Genomic DNA, 14,213 nt, shown 5'->3' with positions numbered 1-14,213 from the left:
CGCGGGCTCAGCTTCTTGTAAATCCAACATGGCGGCATGGATATCCTGAAGACGGCTGGGAATCGCGATATTTCTGGCTACCATAACCTGCAATGGCTACTGCGGTAGAACATGGAGTCACTGAAGAGGTAGAACAACATGTTCCTGATCTTCCTGAGGGAGTTGAACCCGGTGCAACGTAAGTGAATATTGACAGTGTATTATTTTTTAAGCTCTTCCCTTCAAACAGCGAAGGCCAAAAGATTGTATTCATAATGGTAATATATATAAGTACAATATAAATTACTTAACTCTTCAAACATTATCCCTATGTTAAACCTTGAATTTCTTCTTTAGACCCCTCTTAAAAAAATCACTTCATAAAATTGTTATTTCTATTTTCTATGTCATTTGAATTTAAAATATTTGAAAGATCTAGCTTTATAAGTTTATACATATTTAGTCCCTTCAGCAACTGAAGGGGCTAAAAAGTTAAAAAATATATATGTATCTTTATTCTACTGAGTTGCGTAGCGTACCTTGCCCAATTTCGTTGTTTTCCATTTGAGGAACAAAATTGCTGATGCACGTCTATTGATGATTATATTGCTGCTGAATTTAGCACCACTGTCTCTACTCTGAATATTGTACATTGTGTCCAATAATGTACTATACAACTTTCTTATTGTTAGTTTGATTTATTCAATTATTTCTGTTCTATTATTTGAGTACAAGACCCATTTTCAACTTTAAGATCAGTGTGTTCGTATGCTTTGAATAAAGAACCTTGCATGTCATTCTCTCTTTCAAAAATGACCATCTATTTACATCCATAATAGTGTAGCATATTTGACATGGGTAGGTACATCTATGTAAATTAATTGTGTATGTAATTAATTATGCTATTGTTTTCAGATCCAACCAAGAGCCATTGTTTGAGGTAGTAGCTGACGAAGATCTTGACATCTCAGTCAGCAACACCTATGATACTTGCAGAGTTGCCTCACCCGTAGAGGAAGCTCTTGGCACTGGCCGGATATCTAGTATTAGTAGCAGCTATGGGACATTTGAAAATTCAGCGGAGGCAGATGTGGCCTCTACGGGGTCGTATAGTGATAGGGGTGGTAGTAGTAGAAGCGACACCGTACTGTCTATCCCCGAAGAGCCAGAGGAGTTGAATGAGGTCACAGAAGGTGTCAATAATATAGAAATATCTAATAAAGGTAAGGACTTTTTGCTTGTACATTCAAGTTTCCATTAGTTAGGGGCTACATTAGATTTTACAGTATAAATTGTATTGAGAAAACTAGAAACCATTAAAGGAGACAGATATCTCCATAGGGCAGATTGTTGAGTTATTTTTTGTTCAAATTATCAACAAAGTTGATGTTTTTGCAGAGAAATATATCGTATCTAATCCAACTGACTGCATTTGGTATCTTGTTTATAGAAGCTATAAAGACAAGGGCTGACAGCATCAGACAGCTAGAAAGGGAGAACTCTGAGGAAGGTTGGATTTGCTATGTGTTCTTTATCTAATTAAGTGTGCATCTTATAGAATGGACTATGTCGATGATTTGTATATTGGACTATTTATTGCATTTTTCGTAGATGTGAACGATCCAAGTTGGGTACGTCATAAAAAGCATGTCTTCGTGTTCAGTGATGCTGGGAAGCCCATATATTCAAGGTGACTAAAAATCATTTCACAGTGTCTCTACAGTATTTTAATCAATTTTGGTCACCCTCACCACTATCGTCTTTTCAGATCATTATCATTGCCCTTTTCATCATTCACCATCATTTCCACCAATGTCATCAACATCATTATCATAATCAGCATCACTGTATACTGAGTCTATTATAATGAATTTGTTTTCTTGTGTACTCAGATATGGAAATGAAGACAAGCTTGCGACGCTGATGGGAGTGATGCAGGCCATTGTGTCTTTTGTACAAGATGACAAAAATGCTGTTAGGTGAAACTGCACATTACAACCTGAACTGAAGGAAATACTTTTGCAATGCTTTTTTTATGATTCAGAAACAAGAATGTAGACAGTAAAGCTGCAAAAGTTTCTCAAAATGTGCAACTTTTTTAGCTAGCATTCGATCCTCTTTTCCACTCCTCAAGATGCAAGATTCACTGTTTTGAGGGCCTTAAATTTCGGCTTTGGCCATCCGCAGAGGACACCTTTGTATCCTGTTTTTACCCTGAATCATTCACCAAACAAAAAACGCTTTGTGATGCAACTTGCTTTCAATACACAGGTTCTTCCAGGACACCAGTATTGAGCTCAAATTTTATAAATATGGAGTTCCTGTTTTTATGTGCACTCAGGATTTGATTGTCAAGCTGTAAGGTTGATGCCAATCTTATTGCATTTTCCTTCATTCTAATTTGGCTTTTTGGTTAGAAGCGGGTATTCTTACCAAGGCACTTGGATGGGTGGATGAAAAAAGGGGGGAGGGGGGGATTGTTAATGGAGAGATGATCTTAAGGGGAGAAAAATCTAGAACAAACATAATAGCATGGAATGGAGAAATCTGGGAGCCGAAGGATGCTAGAGGGTAGGAGTGAAAGATAGAGAAGTCTAGTGAGAAGAGGGTTCACATTTGAGACGTGTTTCAAAGTGAATGAGTGGCTAGCCAATTCACCTTACCCCTACACGTCAATGTTAGGTTGCTTGGGGAAGGAGGGGGGGACGGTATTGTGGTATGTAGACACAGACCTTTGACTTGGTACATATTTATTTCTCCCTTTCGCATTTGACTAGTACCTGGTCTTACCTCCTGATGATAGGCCCTGTACTAGAATACACGTAAACATTTCAAAGAGCTCTACGAAATATCCCACCTTTCCATTTTTTTGCTCTATATATTTGTTTTTGTCATCCCTATTCTTGCCATTCCATGCCATTGTGTATGTTCTACATTTTTCTTCCCCTTAGATCATCTCTCCACTAACAACCTACCTACCCCCCCACACCCACCCACCCAGGTGCCTTGGTAAGAATACCCGCTTTTAACCAAAAACTTCTCAAAATTGTCAAGATGGGAACAGCACATGTTGCTCTGGAATGGTACAAGTCAAAGCATCAGGGGAGGGGGTTGTCATTCAGGGCGGATCTAGCTTTTCACTAAAGGGGGGGTTTGGCTAAGTGAAATAGAGGGTAGGGGGTAATTTTTTTTACATATGGCTTTCTGGCAGGCACCAGGGGGGTTTTAAACCCCCTAAACCCTCTCCCTAGATTCATTACTGATTTGTTGTTGTTTGTAGATGTGTCATAGCTGGTGCACACAAAATTGTTTATTTGATGCGGGCGCACATTGTGCTGGTCGCAGTGGCGAAGACATCAGAATCTATTCCACAGGTATCATGTAATTGCAAATGTTTAGTACTTGAGAGAAAGTTAACAAAGATATGCAATTCACAACAACGTCTATTTATAGTTAATAGCTTGCAAGCATTCCCATTCTGAGGGAAAAAAAACAGGGGAATAAAAGAATTCAGGGAGAAGTTTGATGAATGAGATTTGAAAAAAGGACTTTTCCCACTGTCCACCCTTTTTGGGGGTCCTTTTTTGCATCCCTTTTTGTGTTTGTTTGACACCTTTTTGGTGTACATGCATTTTTTTTATACCTTGTATTTAACTTAGGCCCTAAGTACTTGATGTAAGACACAATGAACTTGCATCTCCATAACCCTTACTATGACCCTATATGAAGTATTGACCTTGGGGTCTTACATAACATACTGTTGCTAATGTGTTTTCATTCTTTTCAGCTTCAAATGCAGCTATCGTATGTGTATAACCAAATACTTAGCGTCCTCACATACTCACAATTGTGCAAGATTATGGAACAAAGAAGGAATTATGACTTGCGCAGATTATTAGCAGGTATGCCATGAACAATGTGACGACTCACGCGAAAACGTACCTTAGATCTTCTCAATTCCGCGAATTAACCCGCGAAACAGGCACGAGCGTTCCGTGAAACAGGCACGAGCGTTCCGCGAAACGGGCGCGAGCATTCCGCGAGATAAGCGCGAGCATTCCGCGAGGTGAGCGCGAGCTTTCCGCGAGATAGGCACGAGAGTTCCGCGAGTCAGGCACGAGCTTTTGCAAAACGGGCGCGAGCCTTTCGTTGTTGAGTCGCGAGCACATAACGTAACAATCGGCAAAAGGGCTGAATCTTTCGATTTCCAAAGTCGGTGAAACGCGATAGACATCTACTGTGGTCTATACCTTAGAAAAAGCCTCTCTTAGGATAGAAGTAAACTAGTAAGTATTTGATTTTGGTCTTGTTGAGATCTCGAGTGCTAGCAAGGGAATCGAACGGCAACGTCGCTACGATGCTACATCAAGACAATAGCGCTATTACCAATCGCCTCTTGAGGGATAGCTTGATATCGACTCCGACAGTTTGACATCAGTCGGAAGATGTTTCGCATGAAGCCTTGGTTGGTTCGCTTGAAGCCATATACTTGGTTAACAAAACAATGTTTAAACATACTATGGTTTAAATATATAGAATCATAAATAAAATTTTATTAAATCTAGTCATAGTAAAGTTATTTTTCTACATATACACTCAAACAACGATATGCTTCTTAAGGTGTGTTCGGCTGGAGCAATGTAGCGATTGCGACAATCTTTTTGTGGTATCTATTTGATACGCGATTTTTTGAGCGAAGGTAAACCGCGTGATTTATTCGCCACCGACATATAAACATATCGTTGTTCTTCAACAAAGACACTCGAACAATGCCGCTTCTTTGGTTTGCGTTCGGCTCTATCCAGAAAAGCGCAAGCATTCCGTGAGAAGGCCGTGAGCTTTCCGTGAAACGGGCGCGAGTTTGGCCAAACTCTCGGAAAACCCTAAGGTACGTTTTCGCGTGAGTCGTCACCAATGGTCTAACATGAAAAAAAATTATTAATTGACACCTGTTTTTCATTTTTATTTGTATTTCAGGAACAGAGAAATTTATAGATAATTTATTGAATTTGATGGACCATGAACCTAGCTTTTTATTAGGATCGGTGAGTTATATACTTCAAACCAATAACAACCAACATCAACTGACCCATTCAAACAAAACTCATCTTAAACTGATGTGTTCATCAGCTCTCCACATCAACTAACAACTACACCAATAACACCCTACATCAGCCGTGTCAAACAGCACCCAACATCAACTAACATATACCCTCAAAACCCCACATCAATTAACTCCTACCAATAACACCCTACATCAACCGTGTCAAACAGCACCCAACATCAACTAACATATACCCTCAAAGCCCCACATCAATTGACTCCTACACCAATAACACCCTACATCAGCCGTGTCAAACAGCACCCAACATCAACTAACATATACCCTCAAAACCCCACATCAATTGACTCCTACCAATAACACCCTACATCAACCGGGTCAAACAGCACCCAACCACAACTAACATATACCTTCAAAACCCCACATCAATTGAGTCCTACCAATAACACCCTACATCAACCGTGTCAAACAGCACCCAACATCAACTAACATATACCCTCAAAACCCTCCATAAATTGACTCCTACCAGTAACACCCTACATCAACTGGTGCATCCAGCATCACCCAAAGTCAGCTGATCAACTCCACCAACATCTATGATGTGTCAGCGTTATCTGACACGTCCTAGCAATACCAACACCATCTAAGCTGACCCTCAACACCCAACATTGTTTTACATCCAATGTTGCCTAAAACTAACAGAACATTCTAAAATTACGCAAAATTATCCCAACATGGAGTCACAACACCTCACACTATCTTGGCCGATGTTCAACACCCAACATCTCCCAATAGTGACTGAACACCCTAACAATACCCAACATAATCCCAACATGATATAACAAAACCTCACACATCTGGTCTGACCCTTCTGCACCCAACATTATCTAACACTCCCCACCCCGACCCCCCCCCCCCCCCCACACACACACACACACACACACACACACAAAAACACACACACACAATAATCAATCTGATATTCTCTTTTCCAGGTTCGATGTTTACCTTTATCAAGCTCAGTTAGAGAAAACATTGGTCAGACAATGCTTCAAGCAAGAGTACCGGTAAGACAGAAATGGTAACAATCAATCTAATAGGATGGCTTGCTATATATGATGATACCTCTCTTCACCTTTCCCTGAAAGAGGCTGCTTGTGCATACAAACAGGAACTGGAATCCGGCATACAGTACTTTAAATGATGAAACGTTATTGATGGCTATGACCAATGGTGTAACTAGAGAGACTACAGACAAGCTGTAGAAAAATTAGAGGGTCTGTTTAGGCACGGTGTGGACAAGCTCTAAATCAACACAAGGTCGACAAGGTATGTTGAATGCCTCTGTAAAACAGAGTTCTGTAGTTGCACTGATGTTTCGAGCATCAACCCTTTGTCTAAGCAGAAAGGCAACGCTTGAAACGTCAGTGCAACTATTCTGTTTCACAGAGGCATTCATACCTTTTCAAGCTTGTGTTGATTTATACCTTATGACCAATTGATGCTTCAATGAACTTTGTCATTGAACACTTAATTGACCTTTTTTATTGGGATTCACTGATCATGGCAATTTACTGTAATAGGTCATTGTGACTTCTTTAGTCAAACTCTCAAGTCTAAAGTCAATCTTCAAACTCTCTAAGAGTTCGCAGATTCTTATTGAAAGTGTAACATTTTATTCTGTTTGACTTTTAGGATCTAGTTTTTGCAATTTTGGTGGCTAAAAATCAACTAGTTACTCTAATACGGCCAAAGAAGTACAGTCTCCATCCATCAGGTACAAAAGAAAGCAGAAAACCCAAAATCAGGGGAGTCATATCAGAGTCGTTTCTTAGCACCAGCTCCAACTCAGAAATTATCTGTAAACTAGTCAAATATAAGTCAAAGACAGAAACATGGGGGGCACAGCCACATCCCTTCTTGTTTTTCATGTAATTTTAGGGAAAAAAATAGGGGGATCTGCCCCTGGAACTAACATATGCATATACTGGAAAATACTGTATAGTTGCTGGTTGATATAATTCAGTTTTTTTTCCCCTAGATTTACATTTAATATTCAACCTGGTCAGTGCGTCCACTTCTTTCCAGACAGCGGAATCATGGACACCTATTTGCCTTCCTAGATTTGATAATAGGTACATGGTACTGGTGATGTTCCAACTTTATTATCTTTATTATCTGTACATTTATTTGAAACCTTCTATGACAAAGCTGATATTCTGTGTTTCTATCCTAGTGGCTACCTCTATGCACATATCTCATATCTTAAAGAGGAGTGTCCCGCCTGCTTGCTGCTTTTATCAACTGACCGCAGTGCATTCTTTGAGTTGGCTGGAGCCAAACAGAAAATCTTGGAGGTACAATGGAGGTTATATAGAAGAGATGGTTCCAGTTAGCCTTTTCTCCTGTCTCCCTAATTTTGTTGTCTATGAAATAAGTGGAGTTTATCAAATCAAGGAGGTATAAACAGTCTAAGATGGATCTTCGACTGAGTGGGGGGTTAAAATCATGGATGTAAAAACAGTAGGAGAGGTTATTTCACTTTACCACTTTCCTGTCTCTATTGACTATAAAACAAGTGGGGTCAAGAATCCTGATACAGTAGTCCCCCCTGTGTATGCAGTCATCAGTGATAATTGGGCAGGTGGTCTCACTTTTACAGACAAATTTTCATGTTCTGATCAAGATGATAAATAATGGAAAAATCTTATTTAAAAAAAAATGTTATCTCATTCCTAGAGCCTTTGTTGTTTTTGCTTGAGTGTCTCTAAACGAGCCGCGACCCTGGTGCAATTTTTTAGAGTATTGTACAAGCTCTTGGGATCAAAGATTAAAAATTTGGGTTTAATTATTAAAAACACAGATTTAAAAATCGTTTTTAATGGAGGTAAAAGCCCCTCTTATTTGTTTTACTTGAGGCATTAAGAAGTGATATCTTGTATTGCTTCATGTTTGAAATAAAGTTTCTACTCTATTCCCACAGCGCTTTGACAGATACAAATGTTTAGAAGCCATAAACGAAGCTGTAGCTACTAGAAGTTATAGTACAGGTATGAACATTACACATTATGTCAGCATATCCCTAGGGAGGGGGAGGGGTTTGTGATGTTGGTTGGTAATAATATTAAGAAATTGTGTTACTTTTTGAGTGGCAAAATCATGCCGAAATTAGCACAGAGCACACACATTTTAAAGAAGTGTTCACTTTCTGTGAATTATGGTAGATATACTAAAAAAGCCCTTGTCAGCCACGCCTTTGTGTTTTTATCTCATTATTGGAAGGCACATAATGTGCTAAAGTCTCGAAATAACCATCTAAAAACAAACGTAAATACTTTATTTACCAAATTCAATATCGAAAATATCGCATTGGCCTCCTTAAATCAGGAGCTGACAGCGGCTGACAGAGGCGGTTTAAAGAAAGCTTACTTTGTAACCAAACCAAAACGCCATGAGTGTGGTCCAACCTGCACCACTTACTTATTGTGACACACCTTTTTAAACACAATACCGGATTGTTTTTATGTGAAACTTTGATTTGTTGTATTGATGAGAATTGTTTCTTTTTTACCTTTTTATAATGTCCTCATGTCTCCATAACAATGATAACCAATACAAAAAATATATTTTTATTGTCATGATTGTTTCAGAACAAGTAGGAATACCAGAGTTATATCATTTTGTGTATAAATCCAAGAGTACAGCGCAGTACACGTCCCCTGAGCTAGAGGCGCCATACATAGACCCCCTGGAACAAGAAAGGTTTGTACTAAACACCTTACGTGCAACGGGTATGACTAGAAAAACTACAGACAAGATGTAGAATAACTAAGTGGTATGACTAGAGAGACTACTGACAAACTATAGAATAACTAGGTGATATGACTAGAAAAACCAACAGACAAGCTGAAGAATAACTAGGTAATATGACTACATAAAACTACAGACAAGCTGTCAACGGCATTGTTTGGACTGTACTTGTATCTTTCTATTGCAGATTGTTTGGACTGTACTTGTACCTACATCAGAGAATTCACTCATCTTCTCGACCGCTCAAGATCCTTTGCCATGTGGGCATGCAGGAGATGCTTCTTGGATGGGTGAGATGCTTCTTGGATGGGTCAATAAACGTTGTCAGTGCAAACGGCAAATGGCGATAAGCAAATGACAGTTACTTTGCGTCTCATGGGATGAATGAATGACACCATTGATCAGTCATATGCAATAATCAATTAAATGCTATTGTTGAACAGCCCTGGTATCATTTATAAGCAGCTTTCGGTCTTCGGTCTCGATATTCTCCATTTGCCATTCGACGTTTGCACTGACAACCCTTTTTTCTAAGTATGTGTATTCATCCCAAACCCAAAGCAACCCAAACTTCCTTGCTTGAAAGAAACTCTCCAAGCTATCCGAAATACAGTAACCAAAATAGCCACCCGGGTTTAATAAACGATGGTTTACCTTGAATTTAGATGCAGTATTTTAATGTTGTTTTGGCCGTCTCACATTGAGCGGTTAGGTTTTGTTCTTTTAGGGTAAGGCTGTACTTTTCATTCAACCCTTGAAATTTTTAATAGAGTGGACCAGCTAGATTCTCTGTATTAAAAGCATTCCACTAGGATGAAGCGAATAGGAATATTTTATGTTTTGCTGCACACTCTTTTATACCTTACCATTAATTCTCAGTACAATGTTTCTCATTGAGCTAAAAGTAGCTCTAGAATGTTGAAGAAACATAACATTTTGTTTCCGTTACCTACTAAGTACGGCACTGATATATTATAGTTAACAAATAAATCTCATTTTGGCGTGCGTCTGTCCTCTAATAGATGCAAAGATGACGTCACAGCGTGTCATGAACAAAAAAGGTACGCAACATGAGACGCAGTCGAGTTGCGTGACTGTTCATGACACGCTGTGACGTCTTCTCTGCATCTATTAGGGGACGGACGCACAATCAAAATATTTTCTTACGTTACAATCTAGTTCTGGTGAGTGCGCGCATGCTGAAGCCAAGCTTGCATGTGTCCTATAATAACACATGGATCCTTGACCAATCAGAGCGCACGATTTACGAGTATCGTTGTATAGAGTGGCTTACTGTGTATATGAACTAGATTATGTATCTTATCACAGGTTACGTCTGGCTTCGAGCTTTATGCCGCTTTTAGTCCTTTGGTTACCAAGCCAATAGCAATAAATGCTATCAACAAACTGCTCAGATGGATCAAGGTTAGTTAGAACAAAAAGCAATAAATGCTATTAACAAACTGCTCAGATGGATCAAGGTTAGTTAGAACAAAAAGCAATGAATGCTTCCAACAAACTGCTTAGATAGGTTAGTTAGAACAAGTAGCAATAAAATGCTAACAACAAACTGCTCAAATTGGTTAAGGTAAGATAGAGCAAGTTGCAATAAATGCTCCCAACCAACTGCATGGATAGGTCAAGGTAAGTTAGAACAAGTTGCAATAAATGCTTCCAACAAACTGCTTAGATAGGTCAAGGTAAGTTAGAGCAAGTTGCAAATGCTTCCAACAAACTGCTTAGATAGGTCAAGGTAAGTTAGAGCAAGTTGCAATAAATGCTTCCAACAAACTGCTAAGATAGATCGAAGTAAGTTAGAGCAAGTTGCAATAAATGCTACAAACTGCTTAGATAGATCGAGGTAAGTTAGAGCAAGTTGCAATAAATGCTTCCTACAAACTGCTTAGATAGGTCAAGGTAAGTTAGAACAAGTATCAATAAATGCTTCCAACAAACTGCTAAGATAGGTCGAGGTAAGTTAGAGCAAGTTGCAATAAATGCTTCCAACAAACTGCTAAGATAGGTTGAAGTAAGTTAGAGCAAGTTGCAATAAATGCTTCCTACAAACTGCTTAGATAGGTCAAGGTAAGTTAGAGCAAGTTGCAATAAATGCTTCCAACAAGCAGCAATGTAATGCATATTATAATAATAATAATAATAATAATCGTTTATTCATACTTTTGTAGCATAAGCTAAATTACAGTATGTCGGCCGATGCACACTACACTTAACAATGTATAAATAAATACTGGAATAACTACTGGAAACGAATTGTGATAAAGTTATTATACCTTTCAGTTACACCAACTGATTTATCCAAACGGCTGCTACCCCCCCTTAGCGAATAACCATGGGCGACCTCAGTCCCAGATTGTATTATATATTTTATAGGCTCAGTGCATCTTGCTTTAGCCATGAATATGCATATTAGCATATTATGCTAACAACAAACAGCTGCTCAGATGATTAAGCTTAGCTTCTAAAGGGTTAGACCTGCCCCAAGTCGCCCTCTTTGATTTTCCCTAATAAGAGCGGGCGATATAACGGGTATTTTTTCAAAGTACACATGACAAACAAAAATGGGCGTGCGAAGAGTACAGCAAAATCCAGTTTCTAAAAACAGTAATACATGAATATAGGGAACCGATGGGGTTGAGCTACCGGTAGCAATACATGAATGTAGGGAACGGACGGGGTTGAGTTACCGGTAGCAATACATGAATGTAGGGAACGGACGGGGTTGAGTTACCGGTAGCAATACCTGAATATAGGGAACGGACGGGGTTGAGTTACCGGTAGCAATACATGAATATAGGGAACGGACGGGGTTGAGTTACCGATAGCAATACCTGAATATAGGGAACGGACGGGGTTCAGTTACCGGTAGCAATACATGAATATAGGGAACGGACGGGGTTGAGTTACCGGTAGCAATACATGAATATAGGGAACGGACGGGGTTGAGTTACCGGTAGCAATACATGAATACAGGGAACGGACGGGGTTGAGTTACCGGTAGCAATACATGAATACAGGGAACGGACGGGGTTGAGTTACCGGTAGCAATACATGAATATAGGGAACGGACGGGGTTGAGTTACCGGTAGCAATACATGAATATAGGGAACGGACGGGGTTGAGTTACCGGTAGCAATACATGAATATAGGGAACGGACGGGGTTGAGTTACCGGTAGCAATACATGAATATAGGGAACGGACGGGGTTGAGTTACCGGTAGCAATACATGAATGTAGGGAACGGACGGGGTTGAGTTACCGGTAGCAATACATGAATGTAGGGAACGGGCGGGGTTGAGTTACCGGTAGCAATACATGAATATAGGGAACGAATGGGGTTGAGTTACCGGTATCAATACATGAATATTGGGAACGGATGGGGTTGAGTTACCGGTAGCAATACATGAATGCTATCAACAAACTGCTCAGGTGATTAATCTTAGCTGAGGGATGGATTGGATAAGGTCCATCCTTACTGTCAGGGCCATCAATTACTGTCAGAGTTTGCTTGTGAACATACTAATTTCAGAGTTTGCTTGTGAACATACTACTGTCAGAGTTTGCGTGTGAGCATACTAATGTCAGAGTTTGCGTGTGAGCATACTAATGTCAGAGTTTGCTTGTGAGGATACTAATGTCAGAGTTTGCTTGTGAACATACTAATGTCAGAGTTTGCTTGTGAACATTCTGCTGTCAGAGTTTGCTTGTGAACATACTAATGTCAGAGTTTGCTTGTGAACATACTAATGTCAGAGTTTGCTTGTGAACATACTACTGTCAGAGTTTGCTTGTGAACATACTACTGTCAGAGTTTGCTTGTGAACATACCAATGTCAGAGTTTGCTTGTGAACATACTACTGTCAGAGTTTGCTTGTGAACATACTAATGTCAGAGTTTGCTTGTGAACATACTACTGTCAGAGTTTGCTTGTGAACATACTAATGTCAGAGTTTGCTGGTGAATATACCACTGTCAGAGTTTGCTTGTGAATATACCACTGTCAGAGTTTGCTTGTGAGCATACCAATGTCAGAGTTTGCTTGTGAACATACTACTGTCAGAGTTTGCTTGTGAACATACTACTGTCAGAGTTTGCTTGTGAACATACTACTGTCAGAGTTTGCTTGTGAACACACTACTGTCAGAGTTTGCTTGTGAACATACTAATGTCAGAGTTTGCTTGTGAACATACTACTGTCAGAGTTTGCTTGTGAACATACTACTGTCAGAGTTTGCTGGTGAACATACTAATGTCAGAGTTTGCTTGTGAACATACTAATGTCAGAGTTTGCTTGTGAACATACTACTGTCAGAGTTTTCTTGTGAACATACTACTGTCAGAGTTTGCTTGTGAACATACTAATGTCAGAGTTTGCTGGTGAATATACCACTGTCAGAGTTTGCTTGTGAATATACCACTGTCAGAGTTTGCTTGTGAGCATACCAATGTCAGAGTTTGCTTGTGAACATACTAATGTCAGAGTTTGCTTGTGAACATACTACTGTCAGAGTTTGCTTGTGAACATACTACTGTCAGAGTTTGCTTGTAAACATACTACTGTCAGAGTTTGCTGGTGAATATACCACTGTCAGAGTTTGCTGGTGAATATACTAATGTCAGAGTTTGCTTGTGAGCATACCAATGTCAGAGTTTGCTTGTGAACATACTAATGTCAGAGTTTGCTTGTAAACATACTACTGTCAGAGTTTGCTTGTAAACATACTACTGTCAGAGTTTGCTTGTGAGCATACTAATGTCAGAGTTTGCTGGTGAACATACTAATGTCAGAGTTTGCTGGTGAATATACTAATGTCAGAGTTTGCTGGTGAATATACTGCATATTAGGGCTGGAGTGAAAATCACAACCATTAATTTACTCCCCGAAATATGTTTTGTATTCAAGTCCCTGCAAGGCCACCTCAAAACCTCCCGATTCATCCACAACTGTTATGTAAGACTCATTTGTCGTCGTTGTTGTTGTTGTTTTTGTAGAGAGAAGAAGACAGACTCTTCATCTTGAACTCGCAAGTGTTCTGATTCATCTTCAAAGGCAACCAAGAAGATTTTCTATTTGTTCACTCGATGGTTGAAAGTCAAAAGAGTGGACAGGCAGATGCAACATAGACGGACGGACAGACAGACAGTCAGTCAGATAGACGGAGAGGCGAAGCGAGCAATCTTGACAACAAGAATAAGTTTGTTCCCCCTTGTAGGGCAGGTGTTTCTAGTTGCACACGAAAAGATTATGCTCTTTATTTTGATAGCATTTTCGAGTGTATAATATTGTATATTGTTATTTGAAATCATTAAACACAACAAATATCAAGTAATCATTTCACCGTC

The 14,213-nt window shown here is 39.5% G+C and overlaps 1 protein-coding gene across 1 annotated transcript; it reads left to right on the top strand.

Moving 5' to 3' along the window:
- Window positions 1–14,200, top strand: LOC5510785 (vacuolar fusion protein MON1 homolog A). The gene is made up of 17 exons (XM_048722641.1): window positions 1–178; window positions 895–1,202; window positions 1,430–1,489; window positions 1,591–1,669; window positions 1,872–1,958; window positions 3,260–3,353; window positions 3,767–3,881; window positions 4,957–5,024; window positions 6,037–6,108; window positions 6,737–6,818; window positions 7,083–7,176; window positions 7,278–7,398; window positions 8,025–8,091; window positions 8,692–8,803; window positions 9,039–9,141; window positions 10,181–10,276; window positions 13,863–14,200. The coding sequence occupies exons 1-17, from the start codon at window positions 93–95 to the stop codon at window positions 13,905–13,907; spliced, it is 1,689 nt and encodes a 562-aa protein (XP_048578598.1). The 5' UTR covers window positions 1–92; the 3' UTR covers window positions 13,908–14,200.
- Window positions 14,201–14,213: the final 13 nt, after the last annotated feature.

The sequence above is a fragment of the Nematostella vectensis genome, chromosome 15 (assembly GCF_932526225.1).
Source record: "Nematostella vectensis chromosome 15, jaNemVect1.1, whole genome shotgun sequence".
Taxonomy (NCBI): domain Eukaryota; kingdom Metazoa; phylum Cnidaria; class Anthozoa; order Actiniaria; family Edwardsiidae; genus Nematostella; species Nematostella vectensis.
This window is presented reverse-complemented; position numbering and strand designations above follow the sequence as displayed.